Genomic DNA, 21,029 nt, shown 5'->3' with positions numbered 1-21,029 from the left:
GTGCACTGAAAGTGTCCAGTGTAAAGTATACTCACCTTTTAATCTCTTTCTACAGATTCTCTCCATGGGAATGATGACTGAGTACTACCACTACTTTTTTACAACACTGGTAAGAAACACTGGAGATCTGGGCATGATTTGTTTTCCATTGCAGAAAAGCCGGTTAGAGAGTTTCCATTCCTCTCTGTGATTTGTGTTGCAATTTCTCAAGGAATTTCATGGAGAATGAGTACTAAGTGTCTTTACTATGTCAAGAGTAACTAGTTTTGAAGTGACGGTGGGGTGAGCCAACACCATAACACAATGGAAATCAAATTCAGTATCATGTATAAGGTGTAGTCATTAGTAAAGGTGGACCAGAGTAAAAAATAATGAATGAATAGCTTTGAATAAATTGTGAAATAATTTATGAATGGCTTTGCAGCAAAGCTGAGGCCCAGTCTTCTGCAGGAAGTGGAGTACAGCCCTCACCCAGCACAGTGTGTGAGCTTACTCTTCAGCCTGTCCCTACTTAGCTTAAAAAGCATCTCCTAATTTTTAGTTAGTTGAAGAACACTAAGCTCAACTACACTCTGTCCCCCCAAGCTGCTTTTGTTGGGTACAGTGTTATAAAAAAGAGAGTAATTCAGAGGTGAAGATGTGTGCTTTGCTTTAGCGAGTGTCAGACAAGGAATTATTGTTTAATACTTATTAATTATCTAATTTAATCACAGAAAAGAAAATGATGTATTTCTAAATTTCTCTTGATTTGTTTGATAAAAAAAGAAAAATGATACATTTTCTTTTATACTACAGATATTAATTGCTTATTTCAAGACACATTCATATATTTTAACATGTACACTACATATAACTGAGTCAATGCTAATGATCTATTTGCTCTGTAGACTTGAATTGTAGGAAGACAGCCAAGTGCCAGTATTTCTGGAACAAACCTAGAAAGTTGGATTGTGTCAGTTCTGTGCACCAGTATATTCTTTATTTACTTTCCATATAAAATTTCATGTGGAAGTAAAAATTCATTCTGAATCCAAGAGTCAATTCATTAGTCAGAAAAGACAATAACTGTCTGGAATAGAAGTAGTAGCTTGAAAAAGTTCTCTCTAAGCCCATTTTAACATCAAGGAAAATGTGAAAATATAGGATTTACTGTAGACCATACTGTTTTATGCAATAGCTGTAAATCTACCATAAAATGGTAACCAAGAAAAACAATATGCATGAGGTAGTACAGAGCATTAAGCATATTTTTAAAAAAGCAATAAATGCTGTTGATGGTGTCGAGGTGTTATGGTATAAACATTGGTATTTTCACAGCTACTGTTGCACTAAACCATAATCAATATATTTGCCATTTCACCAGCTTTCTGGGATCTGCAAAAAAGATTTCTGGGGGAAGAAAAAAAAAAAAAAAAAAAAAAAAGAAAAAAAATGCCTTCAGACTTTGAAAAGCAGTTATCATCTCTCCACTGCTTGATAAATCTAGCTGTAGTATTTGCCAGACAGTTATGCTATTTGTTATGTCCATTATTTCCTGCTCTGTAAGCAACAAGCACTGCAGTGTATGTAGTTACTGTGCACTAGCCCAAAATGACCATTAGGCTCACTTGTGGCAAGTCACTGAAGCAGTCAAGGCAGAAGAAAAATGGGGTTCATAAGCAGAAAGAATGTGTTGCTATTGATATCTCTAAGAGTTTTCCTTCCCTGAGTTCAGAAATAAGCTCAACATTATCCAACTAATTCTTCATGTTGGTTTGTCAGCACTGTAACATTATTAGAGGGATGATAAAAATTAAAATTAGATACTGTTGTTGTGGTTTGGTTGCAGAATAACATTTTTGAGGGGCATGTTCCAACAAAGTATATATTTAGTTTGTCATAAACTTCACACAACCTTTGTTTATTCAGATTTACAACTGAAATGGTTATGGATAAGTTGTGAGGGCAGGCAGAGTTCTCAGGGGTAAAAACATAGCACAAGAACTTTGGATTAAAAGTCAAATACAATTTTTGTCTAATTGTATCTTCTGAATATTCTACTTTAAAAATGCTATACCTGATTTTGATTGTTTTCTTACTGTTGATTTAGGACCTATTTGCATTGGACCTGGAACCTTACAGATACAGTGGAGTCAATATGACAGGCTTTCGCCTGCTCAACATTGAGAACCCCCAGGTTTCATCAGTCATTGAGAAATGGTCAATGGAGCGTCTGCAGGCACCACCAAAACCAGAGACTGGCCTCCTTGATGGCATGATGACAGTAAGTGAACAACTGTAGTGATGCAAAGGCATCTATAGCATGCTCTGAAGAAGAGTAACAGCTCTCCATCATGCTATCATCCAGCCTACACCATTCATCTTTTTGTTGTCAAATGTATATACTACTGTCTCATTTCTCCATTAATGTTCTGGATGGAGTGAAAAACATAAGAGGAAATAAAAAATTTCATAGCAGGTATAGGATTTATGACCTGCAGGGAAAGATATTGTACATGTGGACAGGTAATAGCACTTCTAAATTGGAAAAGAACCCTTTCCCTTCATTTCTATCATCTACAGCAACTCTGGCTTTTAAGATATAATTTAAAGGTAAATGAAAGGTATCATCAAGTCAGGAAATTAGGATTTTTTTTCCCTACCACTTCCTTAAGTATGAAAGGAAAGAATAGGAGCAATCACACAGACCATATGATTCCATTCAGTTTTGCAGGGTACAGGGCTGCCATTTTTCTGCAGTGTAAGATATTATGTCTTGTATTGCATAGAGGTAGTAGAGGTGACACAAAGTAGGCTTTATTGCAGATGATTGCCGGGGAAATTCTGAAGCATTCTAGCACCTGAAAAGAAATTCATTATGCGTACTACCACTAGCATTTATATATATATATATAGCTTGTTTCAGCAGTGTATCTGTGTTCCCAGAAGTAGGAGAGAAACTAGGATTTTAGGAAAACCTAAGTCCTTACTAATCTCTTACTTCGTCCTTTGCATCTCTCTAATATCTTAGTGTCCTTGATACTCTGAAACAGCATGAACACCAGGAAAAACATCTTCCTAGTTATCTGTGAGTGTTTAAATATTCATAATAAGTTCTGCTTATTCAGTTTGATAGAGAGCTGCAGTGCTGCTCTGTTCCATTAGACAATAAGGTTATGACAAGCTGCACTTTATAAGGAGATGAGGATTACATATCCTATTGTTAATTCAGGATTTCTCCCTTCACGCTATGATTTTTGCCCTGATCACAGATTGTGGGAGTGGAGCAGAGCATAACCAAGGTAGTTTTGAGCTCACATCCCACTTTATGTCCAAATTGTGCACAGAGTATTTGTTCTAAGTAGACCATTGAGTTTCTCTGCAGTAATTTAAACAGTATCAAAATCAGAAAGACGAATTCCAAGACTAGTTTTTGGACCTCTTCTTCTTATTCATAAGAACAGGTATCAACATTTAGGCACTTTTCTTCAGAAAATGAGGTGACGTTTTTTTCTCAATGCTACCCCAAGGGCTAAAACATAACAAGAAGGAAAAGGAGAAACAAATTACAAGAAGAAACAGTGTAACCTACCAGTTATGGCAAAGTAATCCTACTATTTTATGAGTCATAAATTGCACAAACAGGAGATCCAAACTGCCAGACTGGGCAGTGCTGCCCACCATAGTAACCATGTGGGAGACATCATGTTTAGTAACAACCTTGGTGGTCCCAATTAGGAGTGCAAAGCAAGGTGTGCACTGAAATATTTTCACTAAGTACTAAGTACAGAGCCTCTAAGCCTTGGACACAGACCAACGGGGAGATCAGCACCAGTAAAAAATTCAATCATGAATGTACGTGTCTCTTGTCTAGTAAAAAGACCTGTACTCAAACCCATTGACTTGTCATTGATGTGAATCTTTCATTGTCTTGGAGGGGTTTGGGATCAGGCCTTTAGTCAGTGGGTCTGTTTGGAACAAGTATCCATTTTAAGACTCCTTACACTGAGAACAGTTGTCTCTTCCTGCTTGCCTCACCACTTGTAACATTTTCAATTTGCTCTAGTTGTAAGAGCATTGTTTTGTGCAAATCTTGACTAGTGTGTCAAGAGCAATTCCTCATCTTCAGTACGTTAAGATAAGTTGATAAATTCAGATCACAGCAGAGTTTTTTGTTGGCAAACAAATGCTGGTAAGACTGTTGCTGTTGTAATGTACTTAGGTAAATGAAACAAAGAATCAAATCTATTAATTTCCCAAGGGAATAGTGCAGGAAAGGAATAAAAAATGGTGTAACTTTGCAGGTTATATAAATATGTCTAACTTTTCTCATCTGCAGTTACTGCCTCTTTAAAGGCCCCTACTTAATTATTCAGTAGCTTTGCAAGAAATATAAGCACTTCATTTTTACCACAGCATTACAGGAAATTGACAGTCCTACCTCAAGCACCAAATCAACAGAGTACAATGTGGGTAAAGGTGAGATTTTTCTTAAAAAACAATAGTACTGATAAGGGTTTGTAGACTGTACAGTATCAGTGTGGGGCTTACTGAGTATGGTTTTAAACCAATAAGGGAAGAAATATTGATGCACAACAAGCATCCAGCATTTTTAGTAAGATTTCAGCATCATAGAGGCATTTACTATCTTAGACAACTAGAAGTTAGGCATAGAAATTCACCTTTATCACTGAGGTACCTCAAAAAGACAAGTCACCTCCCTCTAAGGTGTCATGGGAGGTATGGCAGGGGAATTGCCATAGCTGGAGCTCAGTGGAGCTGTTGTACCCATTAGTGTTAACAGCAGAGATACCTGTAGACAGTTAGATGCTTAAAAACAGTAAATACCTTTGAGATACTTATTGGGTGCTCAGTGGGACTGATTTCCCTGGAAAGCCAGGATCTGTGTTGCTGCTTGACTAATGGTTCATGAACACTCCTCTCTATACCATGCTGTTGTAAACAAGCCCCTTCCTGCATTTTCTTCCCAGCATCCACCTAAAAATAGTATGAAAGTAATTTCATTGAAAACCAAACCAAACCAAACAAATCCACCACAAGCAGCAACAGACTTCCAAGGAGAGCCCAGGAAGGAAGGAGTAGATTCTTCCTTATCACCAGCCCAGGGTAGTGCTTCTCAGTATTGAAGTCAGGTAAAAGGAGGTATATTTTAAAAAAGCCTTTCTGTGTTATTATTTGTTTCATGTAGACTGAAGCAGCTCTGATGTACGATGCAGTTTACATGGTAGCAGTGGCCTCCCAGCGTGCCTCTCAAATGACTGTCAGCTCCCTGCAGTGTCATAGACACAAGCCGTGGCGTTTTGGACCCAGATTTATGAATCTTATAAAAGAGGTAAGTGTAGACCATCTGCTTATGGCCAACATAATCCTCCCCCTGTTCTTTACTGTTCTGGCTTGTGTTATTGCTCCCTGGTCTTTGTCATATGCTGCATTCTGATTTCTGGCACCTAGTTTTTCCTCACTTTTCCAGAGGATAAACCTTGATTTACAGACACAAGGTTGTGTTTTATAGACACCAAATCTGTGTTTTAGTTGCAACTTTATCTGGTCTTTGAGAAACAGGAACTGCTAAGCTCTAAATGTGTGACAAAATCTCAGGCTAAGGCACAAGATTTCCCATGTGTTTTGCTTGGGTAATTATGAATATTTATAACTTCTAAAAGGAACAAGCATTCCAGAAAATGAAAGAGACAGTGCACCACTTTAAACTGATTGTTTTACAGATTGTTTGATGAATCACTAAGTAATACAACATTCAGAAAATACTGCAATCACCACTTCTAAAGAAGCAAATTGCTTCATGAGGTTATGAACTATCTCATAAGATTTCATCACTAGGATATCTTGATCCGTAAATATTCTAAAAATACATGTTTTAGCTGAAATGCCCTCATATTTCCAAAAATCAGTTTGTATTATTAATCTCAAAAGGAAGCTTCTCCTTTAAGGCATAGTGTTAAAGTGAAAATTATAAATTATGTGTAATTTCCTCAGTATATTTCACCATTTCCCCCAGTTCTGCTTCATGACAATGAAATTCCTTTCAAAGCCAAATTCGCTAGCACTTGGGAAGGTGGAACAGGACCTATATGTTGAGATACGAGGTAAGCAGTGGCAGCACATCAGGGCATACAACTGAACCCAGGAATATCTTAGGAACAAGCTGAAAGGCAAGATGTGGTGGCTACAGAACATGTACAAGAACTGTAGTCACCTCCTCCAAACCCAACCAAATTTCTTAGAGGTGCCATAATCAAAGAATCAAAGAAGCTTTGAAATATTTCCCAGCAGTGACAGAGTTGTGGGAAGGCTCACAGAAGACAGTGCTGGATCTATCACAATGATCTCAGCTATATTGCATCATTCTCCTGGTTTGGGGAGAGGCTTTAGGGCTGTAAGCAGAATCAATAGAAGGCAAGAAAATGACCTGAGAGGATGAACTTCTTCCTCCCTCCTGATTTAATATGAATGGCAACCTTTAGATCTTGACCTCAAGCAAAATGAGGTAGCAGCCCTACTCATTGAGGGACGTGGTTAGGGAGTGCAGTGGCAATTGATTCATATTTGTAATAGGTGATTTTACAGGTCTTTTCCAACCCTGATGATTCTATGGCATATAATTTCTGGTGCATTTTTGAAAGAATTACAATGATACTGAAAGTTAGCAAAAGACTTTGTAATCAGTGAATGCACCTACATACTTCTACATCACCTACTTTGGGTAATGCTGATCACATAGCTTAAGGGCCCTGAACTGCCAGGAGTTCTGGAATTTCAGCAGATTCAATTCAGAGTTTATTGTTAAGCAGTTACACAGTTCCCATTTATCATGTACAGCTGGCTTCTCTTGTATAGAGTGAGATATGTGAGCTAATTAGTGATTGTTGTGCAGATAGTGTCTTTCGTGGTCACTAAAACACTGATTTAAACACAGCAAGGGTCTTATCTTCCTGTTTCTGTTCTAGCGGAAAAAAAAAAAAAAAAAGGTTAAAAAAAAAAGAAGTATTTATTAAAATTGCATGATAAGGTTTAATAAGGTGGTATTATATTTCCCTTGAAGGCTATAACAGGTATTGGAAACTAAATAGAAAATAATATTAGATGTCCCTAGCTCATATTAGGATCTGATTTGCTCAGCAAGGAGAGATGAACTGTATAAATTACAAACCAAATGGAAAGGCATAGAGAGAAAAAGTCAAGCAGGCAGAAAGAATGGTTTGTGCCCACATAAATACAGTTTAATTATACTAGGTTGTAATATGTTACTGGCAATATGTGAAGCCATTTTATAGGCTGCTCTGAAGACATGCTGGTCTCAGAGAATAACATTCAGACAAAGAGGTTGCGTGCAATGAGTACTGCAGGTGCATTATTTTTTGGGGGGGAGGGGATTGTTTGTTTGTTTGTTTGTTTGTTTGTTTGTTTGTTTTGTGTTATATCTTAGTGATAAAACAAATGAGCTGACTGCATTTCTTATGAACCTGTGCTATAAATTGCCAAACTGTTGGCAAATGAAGAGACCTCAAAACCATTCTGGACATAAGCATAGGATAAGGATAAGGTGGAAAGCCTCTTTGCTTTACAGAGGACAAATTAAATGTTTAGTGCTTGTCACTATCCTGCTGGGAAGTCAAAGACAAATGGCATACCAGGTCCTTAGAAATGAGAGTTAGATTCTTCCAGAAAGCAATGGGAAAGTGGATATCCTGTGACAAAACATCTCCTGGTTTGTGCTGTATTGAATGCAAGCTCATTGAAGTGGGTGTCTGAATTTTCAGAGTATTTAAAGGCAAATTGTTCTGTATTGCAATGTGTGAATACTCCTTCATTGGCCTAATGACTTCAGGTAAGTGTACCAGGTAAAAGCAGTATCAGAACAATTGCCTGCTTTTCCTAATGACCAAGACTTACTGTGCTACTAGTAGGCCTATGAGAGAAAAGCAAAAGCAAAAATGCCTGAAGCTAGAAAATAATCAATTACAGTGACAGAAAGAATAATCTTCGATTCTCTAAAGATCTTGTGAGCTAATGCTGATTATAGGAACCATTTACAAAATTGCAAGGAAAAGCGGTCTGCCTAAAGTTTCTTCAACCTGAGGACAAATTTGAGGTCAGAGAGGTCATCAACTAGTTCTCATAAAGGAGGGTTTTATACATAAAATTTGCTGTCTAGGATCAAGATGACTCTACAGTAGCTCATAAAGATATTTTTAATGAAAAGTAAATCCTTGTCAGAAACTTGTCACAGTGACCTAATGTCATTGATATCTGAATGATATTGTAATATTTTAGCCCTTGCAGAAGCATTTGCAGGGAGCAGATCTTGCCCATGTCCAGAAAGAAAAATAAGGTCATTCTCTCTCTTCACATCTCAAATAAGACTGATTCCACACTTCCTGAAAGGAAAATGTGCATAAACATAAAATAATTTTTCACAATTAGATGATCAGATTCCCTAGTCATGTCCCCTCTAAATCATGAGTTAAGTTCCAGAATAACATTTGTCTAATGATTTTCATTCAATTATCATTCACCAATGTGAGCTCCCTTCACTCAAACTCAGAAGCAACTAAAAGAACAGCTGTATAGAGAAGAATTTCAGGAGATATGGGTGCAGTCTTTATCTTCTGAAACTTTATTCCCCCCAAAGAGAATCACACTCACAGATCTCAAAGATTTAAACAAAAAATCTGAAGCATGTATATCTACATTTCAGTTTCTGTTTGTTGATGACAAAATATGTTTCAAGCATGGCTGGATAGTAGAGACATACAGTAAGAGCAATACATCTATGTTCTGGATCAAAACCTACATGCAATCTTCTTTAGGCAGTATCTTCCACAAGGATAATGTACGGCTGAGGTTAATGCCGACAGACATTTATATTCTGAAACAAAATTTTAAAATTTACACAATTATCTATGCACGTAGAAGTATCAAGATAACAGTTCTGGAACTTGCATTGTAGGAGTAGAATACATAGAAACTATCAGCAAGTCTCTGATACTATAATGACTAGAATTAAAACAAGGAATATGGCAAAAAGATTATGTGTATTCTCTTCCACTCTATTTTTACTTTCTCAAGTATCGCCTAGAAAGTAGACTTGTTTAAAAAGTGAGCAAGAATTACTATAAACTGTTTTTATCTAAATATACGGAGAATTTTTTTATATTTGCTACACAAAATCAATGCTTTTGGTTTTGGTTTTGGTTTTTTTAAACATATTTTGTATGTTCTAGCCTACTAGAAATGCTCATCATTTATTCCACACTGATATTTCCATTTAAGTGTTAGCACATGGCCGAAACTTATTGGTACTGGAAAAGCTCCCAAGAGCCCTAGCCATGTCACCATTGAGCAATTCACACTGAACAGCCTTTGCTCCAAAGACTTAGTAAGATAAATGTTAAATGCAGATGGTTTAGATTTCAGAGAAACAATATGTTCATCAAGCACACAGCCACCTACTCACTCATTCACGTATATTTCATGGCTTGCACTCTGTTATCTCGGGAAATGACACAGTACTTTGCATCATGTGAAGTCTCAGTGGGCTTTCTGTTGTTCAGTGAGTCAGCATCACTGAAATAAGACAACAGCATGGTCAGGGAGGATGTTTCCACACAAGATACTGGGTGGGAACATTGAAGCTCTGGCTTTGGTTCCTGGTTCTGTCTTGGACTCTCTGCAACTATGAGTAAACATTTTCAGCCAGCTCCAATAACTGTGCTTCAGTTCCCTGAGACACCAAAAAAGACCATTGCTTTGTGGATAGGCAACTGACATGATCAGGCTAATCAGTGTCTACATATGTAGCTATCATGTCATTCTAAAACAAAAGTGACAGGTCCAGAAATATAGGTGAAGAAGCTCTGCAGGTAGAAAGGCTGTGATTCTCCTCTGTAAAACATGTATAATGGCTCTTATCTAGTTAATGTGTTCAGGCTGTTAGCTACATGGAACAGGATCTCCCTATACTGCCTCGCCTGTACAATCAGTATCTATTACAGTGCAGTCCTGTCCTCTGTTATCACAATAGTGTAAAGCTATTTTCCAAGTTCAGAGTCAACAATAATCCCACACAGTCACTTTAGTGGCAGCCACATTTGTGCAGTGTAAAATAAACACTGCTTCTCCTAGGAATACAAGATTTAACCTTCGCTTCTGATCCTTCACTCTCACTCCCTCACTTCTGGCATTGTTATAAAGCTATTTGGTAAGTGTAAGCTTTAATGGAACTCAAAGGCATTTCAAACTTAGATTCTTAAATGAAACCACCTCAACTATCCTCCTCAAGTATTCAGTTTGTTTGTCAAATATATCATACCAAAAGCCTTTCATATGACTACCTGAAAGTCATTAAGCTCAGCCACTGCCCTGGAAACAAGTGTTCTTAAACAGTTCACAGAAACCTTTCTCTCCTAAGAAATCCCTTGTCTCTATTCATCCACCATTTATCTCTTGTTTCTAGACAGGGATGTGCTCAGTCTTACAATAGCTGCCTAAACTCCTTCCTAAGAACAAGTCTTCCCACACCACCTCTTTTCCATTTCAATGCCATTTACTCTTCTGAATAAAAAGACTCTGGCACATCATGAATTTCAGCCTGCAGTGGTGAATGCTGAAACTACTTTCATTGCTGCTGTTATGCTGGATTTGGACCAGGATAATGGCAAAGTCATACACTAATTCACTGTATTCCTTAATCCTTGAGAATCTTCTTCAATAAGAGGATTAATTGTAAGAGCTGATAAGTTCATGTGTGGCTCAGAGCACATTTATTATGATTTCCTCTGCAACTAGAAGCAACAGCACTATCAAATCTATCAACTGTCTCTGCTGTTCTAAGAAAGCAGGAACTTTCTCGTCCAAATGGAAAGAAATGAAAGGAGAATTAAAGGAACTTTTCCTTGTTCATTAGCATTTTGATTGGGCAGTTTATCTGTAGAGAAGTGAACCGTGGTATTGAGAGCATGAAGCTACATGAGAAATTTTACAGGCTACTCAGATACCTGATTCTGTAGCCAGGAATTAAAAGTTTGGAGCTACATGAGTAAAGGTCTCGTGTAACTCACTGTCCTATCCTTTGCTATCAAGTAACACAAATCATAATATCAGTATAAGTGCATTAATTGTCCATAATGTTTCTGTAAACTATCAACCTTGTTGCTTTTATCACCAACCTTGTTGCTTTTTATGATAATGTAACTGTGTCAGTGGAGAGACGCTGATGTCATCTATCTGGTCTTCAGTATGGCTGTTGACACGGTCCCATATAATATCATTCTCTCCAAATTGGAAAGAAATGGATCTGACAGGTGGAGATAAGATATTTGAGAGATAAGAAACTGGTTATGAGATCATACCCAGAGAGTAGTGGTCAGTGGCTCAGTGTTTGGATGGAGAACAGTGACAAGTGGTGATCCTCAGAGAATGACAGCACTCCCCCCACTGAGTGGGATTGAGTGCACTCTCTGCAAGTCTGTGGTTGACACCAACCAGTGTGGTGTGGTTGACATACCCAAGAGACCGGATGCCATCCAGACAGACCTAGACAGGCTCAAGCAATAGACCCAGAGGAAACTCATGAGGTTCAACAAAGTCCAAATGGAGGGTCTTGCAGCTGGGTTGTGGTACCCCTATCATCAGCACAATCTGAGGGATGCTGTAACTGAGATGAGATGGTGTCAATGCACCACTCGTTGAGGTAGCTTCACTCTTGAAAATAAGTATACTGCCTTCCTAAATTCCAAATCAGATCATTGCCAATAAGTTGTTACTCTTGAATAAAAAATTACATGGTAGTGGTAAGTTAATAACTTTTACTTCATAACTGCAGTTGTCTAGAAATTTTCAGTAAATCAGAAATACATGTTCAGTTTCGTCTAGGAAGTTCTAATAATAAATGTACACAGGATGACACCAAAAATTAAACAAAAACAAAACAAAAACAAAACAAAACAAAACCTTGGAAAATACAGTCATCGTAGAGTTCATCCAATAGTCATATAGAGTTCAGTTATTTATCATTCTAAGTTACCTACAGGTTTTTCAGTAAAGCAATCTACCAAAGGCCAAGCTACCCTGTTATCAAAACTCAGTAGACAGGATGATATCCATTCCTTTTATTGGACTTCTCCAATAGTGAAGAGTCTAACGAAACAACAATTGCTAGGTCCCATTGACTGTATGGAGAAATTCTACTGTTTGCATGCCTTTAAGATAAGTTATAAAAGTGCTCAAATTTTGATACTGAAAAAAAGGAAAAAAGAAAGGCCTATCATCTACTGTGAGAATCTCTCAAGTCAATTACTTGTGAAATAATTAAATACTTGAGAAATCACAAGTAGTGCTTTTGAAAGAAGGCTGTCGTTTAGCACAACACTTATATCCAAGCATAATGTTCAGATAAGGTGTTAGTTATCTACTACTTACTATATTTTGAAGTTACTGGTAGATGCAAGGTGACAGAATACATAGAATCACAGAATCATAGAATCACAAGGTGGGAAAGGACCTACAAGATCTAGTCCAACCATCCTTCCATTACTGCTGCTACCACATGCCACTAAATCATGTCTCATAGCTCCTCATCCAGATGACTCTTGAACACTGCCAGGGACAGCAACTCCACCATCTTCCTGGACAGGCCATTCCAGTACCTGACCACTCCTCATAAGACTTGTGCTCCAAACCCCTCACCAGTTTCATTGCCCTTCTCTGGACATGTTCTGGGGCCTCAATGTCTTTCTTGTAGTGAGGGGCCCAAAACTGAACACAATACTCGAGGTGTGACCTCACCAGTGCTGAGTACAGGGGGATGATTACCTCTCTGCTCCTGCTGGCCACACTACTTCTAATACAGGCCAGGATGCTGTTGACCTTCTTGGCTACCTGGGCTCATGTTCAGCCACGCATCAACCAACACCCCCAGGTCCCTTTCCTCTTCAGTCATCCAGCCACTCAGCCCAAGCCTAGAGCGCTGCATGGGGTTATTGTGGCCAAAGTGCAGGACCCATCACTTGGCCTTGTCGAACCTCATCCCATTCATCTCAGCCCAGCAATCCTGCTTATCTAGATCCCTCTGAAGGGCCTCCCTACCCTAAGGCAGATTGATATCACCTCCCAGCTTGGTGTCATCTGCAAACTTATTGAGGGTACACTCAGTCCCCTCATCTAGGTCATCAGTAAAGATATTAAACAAGATGGGATACAGTGGAGGACACCACTTGTAACAGGTTGCCAGCTGGACTTAACTCTATTAACTACTATCTGTTGGGCACAGCACTCTAGCCAGTTCCTTACCCAAAGAAGGGTACCTGTCCATGCCACCGGCAGCCAGTTCCCCAGGAGAATACTGTGAGACCTAGTCAAAGGCTTTGCTGAAGTCTAAGTAGACAACCTTTCCCTTGTCTACCAATCTGGTCATCCAGTTGTAGAAGGAGATGAAGCCGTGCTGGCTGGGCCTGATCCCCTGGATGCCATGCACATGCTGTGTGATCTCACCCAAGATGATTTGCTCCATAACTTTCCCTGGTACTGAGGTTAGTCTGTCAGGTCCGTAGTTCTTCTCTAACCATTGATCTGTACAAGAATTTCTTATTCTCTTTTACTGTAGTGGCCAATCTGAGTTCAGGTTGGGCCTTTGCCTTCTTAACTTCCTCCCTGCATACCTTAGCAACTTCCTCGTAATCTCCCCAAGTAGCCAGTCCCTTCTTCCAGAGGACATCATAAACTCTCTTTCTGTTCTGGGGTCTCAACAGTAGGTCCTGGTTCATCCACGCCAGTCTTCTTTCCCTACGGTTTGCCTTACAACATTCAGGGACAGCCTGTTCTTGTCCCTTTAAGATTTTCACCTTGAGGAGTGTCCAGGTTTCCTGGGCCCCTTTCCCCTTTAGGAGTGACTCCTAAGAGACCCCTGCAACAAGTGTCCTGAACAGGTCAAAGTCTGCCCTCTGGAAGTTCAAGAGAGCAGTTTTGCTAGTCACCCTTCTGACATCTCCAAGAACAGAGAATTCTACAATTTCATGATCTCTCTGCCCAAGACATTCCCCAACCTTCACATCACTCACCAGTCCTTTACTGTTAGTGAAGAGCAGGTCTGGCAGGTTATCACTCTTGGTAGACTCTCGTACCAGCTGTGTAAGGAAGCAATCCTCCATATTCTCTAGAAACCTCTTGGACTGCTTCCTCTGTGTTGTATTATATTCCCAACATTTATCAGGGAAGTTGAAGCCTCCCATGAGAATGAGTGCTGGCAATCGTGCGACTTCAGCAAGCTGTTCATAGAATGCCTTATCCATCTCTTCATCCTGATTAGGCAGTCTATAACAGACCCCCACCAAGATGTCGCCCCTGCAGGCCTTCCCCCTGACCCTTACCTACAGACACTCAACTATATCATTCCCAACCCCAAGCTCTTCAACATCAAAGCAGTCTTCAATATAAAGGGCCACACCACCACACTTCCTTCCTCATCTATCCTTTCTGAAGAACTTGTAACCATCCATCACAGCAGTCCAGTCATGGAAACAGTCCCGCCATGTTTCAGTAATTGCAGCTAGGTCATAGTTCACCTGACACACAAGCCAAGTTTGTTTTTCCTCCTTCAGTAAAGAGAAAATGTAGGCACACTATGAAACATAATGAAACATAATATTTTAAAAAATTAGAATAAGATTGTTAACTTTTGTATTGCCAGGACACTCTGAACACTTTTTAAATAGCCTTGAAGAAAATAAAATTCTCTAATCTGAATTGCATGTGAAATACAATTAACCGGTATCTATCACTTCTACACTGAGCTCAGAAAGATTAAATATGCCACAGAGAGATAAACAGTTAACTAAAATGTTTGGATACACATCTACTGAGTAGGAAAAAATAAGATCACAAACAGGTAATCAATTTGTCTGAGAAAAATTGATGTTTTTGTGTACTGCAATACAGCATTGGCAAAACTGTCTATATTCCATTATGTACATATCATAAAAAGGAATATTTATTCAAGCCATGCATTGTATACACTAGGCATTATGATTTACTGATCTAGTTATGTCTGGGTAACAGAAATCGGAAAATCTGTGAGGTCTACTGGAGACAAAATAAACAGAGCCTGAAATGCACCTGTTGTTTTAACTTAGGGAGTTTGGAAATGATTTTGTGACTTAGCCATTGATTGGCTCTGGCTGAAATATAGTAATTGATTCACAATGATGAAGTGGAAATTGATATAAAGATCATATGACGGTTGTGTGAATAGATTGCAAGCTTCTGGAGTGTTTGCTCTTAAAAGTTAAGCTGTATTAGTCCTTCATTTGTTGTAATTTTCCATCTGTATATTTATGTAGAAACCAATACTGTGATTTATACATTTAAATCCAGATGCCATTTTGTAGTTTACCCATAATCTTAATCTTCTAAATAGAAAGTTTCAGTTTTAGTTATTTGGTTTCTTTGGGTAGCTCGCCTTCTCAGGCACATGGTTGCTTCTAGGAAAGACTAAAGGTTTAGCTGTAAGAAATTTCTATCTACTGCCTTCCCTGTACTTGGTAAGAAAGAGTCTGAATAGCTGAAGGTCCTGTATGGGTTGCTTATTGAGTAGCTAACGTATTGGGTTAATTCCCTTTTTTATTTAATAAACAGTAGGAAGTTATCAAGTATTTACATCTTGTAAGTTAGAACTATAGTTATCTGATAAGATAAAGTATTTGAGGCTGTGAGATTTTATTTTGAACCTCAGCTAAACAGCGCGGTACCCTACTGCTGTGAACCAAACTGCTGAATGAGCAGAGCTGTGTCTCATTCAGAGCTTTGTTATCACAAGCAGATTGCAACCTTGCAAAAACAGGATCAAAGATGAGCAAAGGACATTACAAACAAAGTGACTGAAAATCACATTTTTTAATTAAGCTGAAGGCTGTACTCAAAGTTAAGCTAAATAAAATAAAATAAAATAAAATAAAATAAAATAAAATAAAATAAAATAAAATAAAATAAAATAAAATAAAATAAAAAATACATTCTCTCTGTGAGAGTATAAAATTGTGTCCTTAGTTCCACAATATTAAAGCAAGGACAGAGTGTAAAAAGGCAATTTCTTTTGATGAATTACTTGATTAAGTTCCGATTCAACTTTTATTATATCCTGTAACATTTAACACAGAGTGGCACTAGAAACATTAAAACAGCTATAAATCTTGCACATAAAAGCATGAGATCTCACTGCTGTGTTCAATAGTCATGCAGTTTTTGGCCATTCCAAAAGTTCTGCTTCATTTCTAGTTGTTAATTGCATCTGAGAACTGTGCAACTGCTGCCCGTTCTGTTTGTCTGAACATGATAACTAATAGGCACTCGCATACTCGATTTAACTGACAGGCACCTAGACGTGGCATACAGATATGACTTCCGAGCAATTGATACATTACAGTTTCTTTGCATGCAAGAAGCAATTGTGCCTTAGGGCGCAAATCACATTAAAAGCTGGGAAGCTTTATCATAAACTGCAGAAGGCCCAGGATTGACAGCATGTTCTTAGCTCATCCCTCTCTCTGGTTCTTGAAGAAACCTTTGGTTTCTGATCAGGAAAGAAACATCATCCATCCATCTGGATATGCCATAGACACATGTGGCATAGCTTCCTCAAAGTAAGAAACGATGCTCATTGGACTCTAACTCAAATGTTTTATTTAGAGTAAATAAAATAAATATGATTATAAAAAAGTAATAAAAAATAATAAAATTTAAAATTTATGTAGCCCATGTCTCATGAACAAGGTCCAATGAATATCTTCAGCACTGAAGGATAACTCTTCTCCGAAAGAGTCCCTGATTCCTGTTTTCAGTTGAAGTCATGTAATGGTCTACGTGACACTTAAGGTAAACAAAGACTGCATGCACTTACCTGCTACCTTGAAGCTTAAGCATACACCTGTGCAGCTTGTAACATCTTTTGAGTTCTTTTTTTTCTTAAATGGAGAACATCTCTTTCAAAAGTGAGTTGGCATTTTATCATGCAGAACTGAGATTTAGGCTCCTGTTACTATTTCCAAACCTAATCTGTTTCCTCCTTTATTCCTTTATTGAAGATCATATCACGTTAGCAGAGAAGCAGAGCACCTGATATGTAATCAATAAATGTGAACATTTCACAGAAACAAATTGCCCTCTGAGGAGGAATGGATAGCTAAAGATCGTATTTAAAAAAAAAAAAAAAATGTTCCTTCTATACCAATAGGAGATGGGGGTCATATCAAAGTAATAAAAAGGCAGAGTAGAAGGGAGATATATAGCAAAATGCATTCCTCTGTGTTTTTCCTATGCTAGGTCTATTATAACGGAATACAACACCCTCAAGCGTTTCACTGTTTTTAGCTGAAGTTTTCACATATTCCCATCTCAATAGTGTGGAAAGTCTCATAGAAAGATCATTGCCACTTCTTTTATTGCTTAGCTATACTTAGAAATCCCAAATTATTTACACAGAAGTATAGTTTAATCTAGATTCTAGATTTGCCTACAACACATGATGATAGCATGGCCTCTTAGATGAAACCTTACAGACTCAGAGCTAGAAGGAGAGACATTGTTCTCTTAATATGATGGTTTTTAATGCATCTTTCATTTTGTCATCTGTCTACAACAAAATAAATGAAGCAAATAGCAATGTGCAGAGGAAAAGCTTGTAATTTAAGAATTAAACAGCCGATGCACATGAAGAAACTGCTGTCATTTATCATAAGCTTTCCTTTGAAGAATTTAATCCAATGTGGGAGTTCCCAAAAATAGGTCATGAAAATCATCTGCAGTTTAAAATGCATCAGTTTCTTTCTTTTGTAGTTAAGCATCAGCTTTGGGGGAAGAAGAGGGATTATGTGAGACAGATAAATCTCATTTGAAAATAAAGTGAGCATTCTGGAAGGCCTACACAATATAGAAAACTTAAACTGCTTAAGTTCAGAGGGTTGAGGGTTAGAAGGCGGTTCTTCACCAGAGGGCAGTAGGCATGGAAGAGGCTTCCCAGGGCAGTGGTCATGACCCCAGGTGCCACAGTTCAAGAAGCATCTAGACAATGCTTTCAGACATATGGTCTAATTTTTGGGTGGTGCTGTGTCAAGCGTAGAGCTGGAGTTGATGAAACTTGTGGGCCTCTTCCAAATTGGGTTATTCTATGATTCTATGATTCTAAGTAAGTTCTGGACATTGATTCTGCCATAAAGAAGCAGCATGATTCAGTGCAGGGAGTCATTGTGGCTTTAGAGGCTGATGTACTAAATCTGTTAATTTATTTACTCCTGCTGATAAAGTTTAAAATAAGAAAAGCATGAATTTACTTAGCTGTGATACAATGGGCAAAATGCTGTTCTTCAAATACATAATACTTGTGCATACATTACACTACAAATTGTTTATTAGCTCTCTGTGACTGGGTGTGTTTTTCCTGAAAGCTGGCTATAGAGACATCCTCCCCATGCCATCAACATCTGTGAGCACAGGCAGGAACCAGAAATCACTGTTAGGAATGATACACCTTGTTTACTTACTAGGGAACTGGGTTCTTCTGCCCAGAGTGGCAGAAGCAGCATGTAGCACATGAGACCTCCTGGGGATCCCATTCAGTACCAGTTGTCAGTCATTATCCATTTCTCATGCAAAACTTTCAAGGTCCTGAGTTGAAGTAAACATTATTGCTCCAGGGTTGTTGTTCCTTTTAGACTGCCATACTCTGATGTTCAGACCCAAAACTCGGATGAAATGTTTTGATTTCTGTTATTTTTCTCACTTATTTTTTATATACAGTACAATCTATGTGCAAACTGTCACAAATCTTTGTCTGATTGTAAAATATAAAGCTTACTGAAGAGAAACTAGATAGAAGAACAAATGGAAGATGCTATTTTAAATAAAAATAAAGCCTACTTAAAAAAAAAAAAAAAAGAAAAAAGAAAAAAATATATTTAGAAGTGATTGAATGCCATAGCTAATTTGAAATGCAGTATTTGTTGTGGGTTTAGAGTAGTAGTTCCTGGTAAACGGAAGAGTGATTTTATGTTTTCACAGGCACGATGGGATGGCCTGACAGGGCGCATAACCTTCAACAAAACTGATGGCCTACGGAAGGATTTTGATTTGGACATCATTAGTCTCAAGGAAGAAGGAACAGAAAAGGTAACCAGACGCTTTCCAAAACAGTGACAGAAAGCTACTTTGGCAGTTGCATGGCAAAGTCCATTTTTCTCAGCTTGAATCTCCTACAGTTGGGGCAAAAACAACCAAAACAACACACTGTGACATTAAACAGAGCTACTAAGATTTTAAAAATTATTTTAAGCGGTATATCTTGCATTTTGAAGCATTGGATAGGAATTTTGGATTGGTGATGTCACTACTGAATGCCAGTAATTATTCTAAGCGTACATTGCTACTGTAACTTAGTGTGGCAAGTTTATATATGTACAAGTATATATATGCATATATACATAAAACTTAGACTTACATGTACTGCTTTTAAAAAGAACAAAATGAGGGAGAGGGAAAAGCATATGGTGGAGTAATAGCCCCAAGAACTTTTGAGACAGTAAAAAATCTTAATGTTTTTGAACATAATCAGTAGTTTTGCCCTTATATCTCTAACTGCTTATGACGGGTTATGCTGAACAGGTGACTAAATTAGCTATATGACATCTTTGTTTGAAAACAGGAAATTCTGCACAGTACAATTCCAGAAACTGGTTCTATTTTTAAAATAAATAAATAAATAAATAAATAAATAAATAAATGAAAATAAAAAGTCAAATAAAATTCAAATTCTTTGAGGAAGTTTAAGGAAGCATGCCTCAGAAAAGCAAATTTGAAGTCAGTAGTTCTTATTACCCTTATTTAACCACTTACAAATTGTACTTAAGATGCAGAGGGGTAGGGTGGAGAGGACTCCTTGAGTCCAAAAGGAACCCAATAGCCGAGGATGTTTTTGGCTTTGCTCCAAAATAGCTGCTGCTACCATGCAAACCACAGCAATGCCAGCCAGGGGCTGTTCTGGAGAACAGCAGTGTCAGTGGGCTCCCAGAAGGAGATGGGTTGGCCTTGCCGTGCTCGTGGGCAGCCAGCATGGTCTCCCAGAGAGCACTGTAATAGGCAGCTACTGTAGGCGACTGCAAATCGCCTGCAAATACTGGTAAGTATCACCAGCTCATGTCAGCAAGAGGCTGTACTGTCCCTTGCTCTGGGTACATTGTCTTGACTCAGTGATGCTTGCTGTGGGTTAATTGAGACTTTAAATGTAATTGCTCCCACACAGCTCTCCAGGCTCATTCTCTTTTCATTTTTAATGAAGTGCTCTGTTTATTTTTTTCTGTACCAAGGCTGCTGGCGAGGTTTCTAATCATTTATATAAAGTGTGGAAGAAGGTTTGTACACAGACAGGTGATGCAAAAACCCTTTGGGTTGTGTCTTCAGACTCATCCTTTGGGTTTTGACAGTAACTCTCAAATTAAATTGCAGTTTAGAGACAACAGTCAATCTGAGAATGTGAATTGTTGTATTACGATGTTTTGTACAAACTTGAAATACCGTAGCCCTGTATAATGAAAACACCTTGGCAGGATTCAGGTTTTTCATCAGGAACATTTTTTTTTCATGATTATCTTATTTCTTGGAAGCTGAGCCTTTCCCTTCTTTGAGTAGAAGCTCTTGGCTTTAGTGAAGCAGTCCCTTCCTCAGCAGTTATCCTTCCTGATTCACCTAGGATTTACCATGAGTGGCAAATTTACAACATTTCAAATGTCTACGAGCACCAGCAGCAGGATTGTTTTAATGTGCAGGAGGTATTTCTTGCCTCCCACAAGAACACATACTGTGCAGGCAATGTTCTAGCATCACTGACTCAAAATTTTGACAAGTGTGTTATTAACTCCTTACAGAAAATAATATAGCTGATTAAGTGGATGCTGTCATTCACTAACATGTGGAAATTTGAACTAAGCTTGTTTATAAAAGTTCTAAATTCACAAATTTCAGTTCCCTTT

General features: G+C 38.2%; 1 protein-coding gene across 6 annotated transcripts in view; it reads left to right on the top strand.

The window, feature by feature from the left end:
* The window catches only part of GRIK1 (glutamate ionotropic receptor kainate type subunit 1), a 155,806-nt gene that overhangs the window by 99,892 nt on the left and 34,885 nt on the right, over nucleotides 1–21,029 (top strand). For 4 of the 6 annotated variants that reach the window (XR_004309438.1, XM_015881129.2, XM_015881120.2 and 1 more), the window contains exons 5-9: nucleotides 56–109; nucleotides 2,090–2,263; nucleotides 5,189–5,332; nucleotides 19,066–19,173; nucleotides 20,367–20,411. Coding sequence is in view for 5 of the 6 variants with exons in the window: in XM_015881129.2 (XP_015736615.1) it covers nucleotides 56–109; nucleotides 2,090–2,263; nucleotides 5,189–5,332; nucleotides 19,066–19,173; nucleotides 20,367–20,411 (525 nt within the window). In the remaining variant the exon portion in view is untranslated. The remainder of the gene's footprint in view (nucleotides 1–55; nucleotides 110–2,089; nucleotides 2,264–5,188; nucleotides 5,333–19,065; nucleotides 19,174–20,366; nucleotides 20,412–21,029) is intronic. The other 2 variants (XM_032448614.1, XM_015881136.2) reach the window with 1 other exon arrangement.

The sequence above is a fragment of the Coturnix japonica genome, chromosome 1 (genome assembly GCF_001577835.2).
Source record: "Coturnix japonica isolate 7356 chromosome 1, Coturnix japonica 2.1, whole genome shotgun sequence".
In the NCBI taxonomy this organism is placed as follows: Eukaryota; Metazoa; Chordata; class Aves; order Galliformes; family Phasianidae; genus Coturnix; species Coturnix japonica.
Note: the sequence above shows the minus strand (reverse complement) of the source record. Positions and strands in the feature narration are given on the sequence as shown.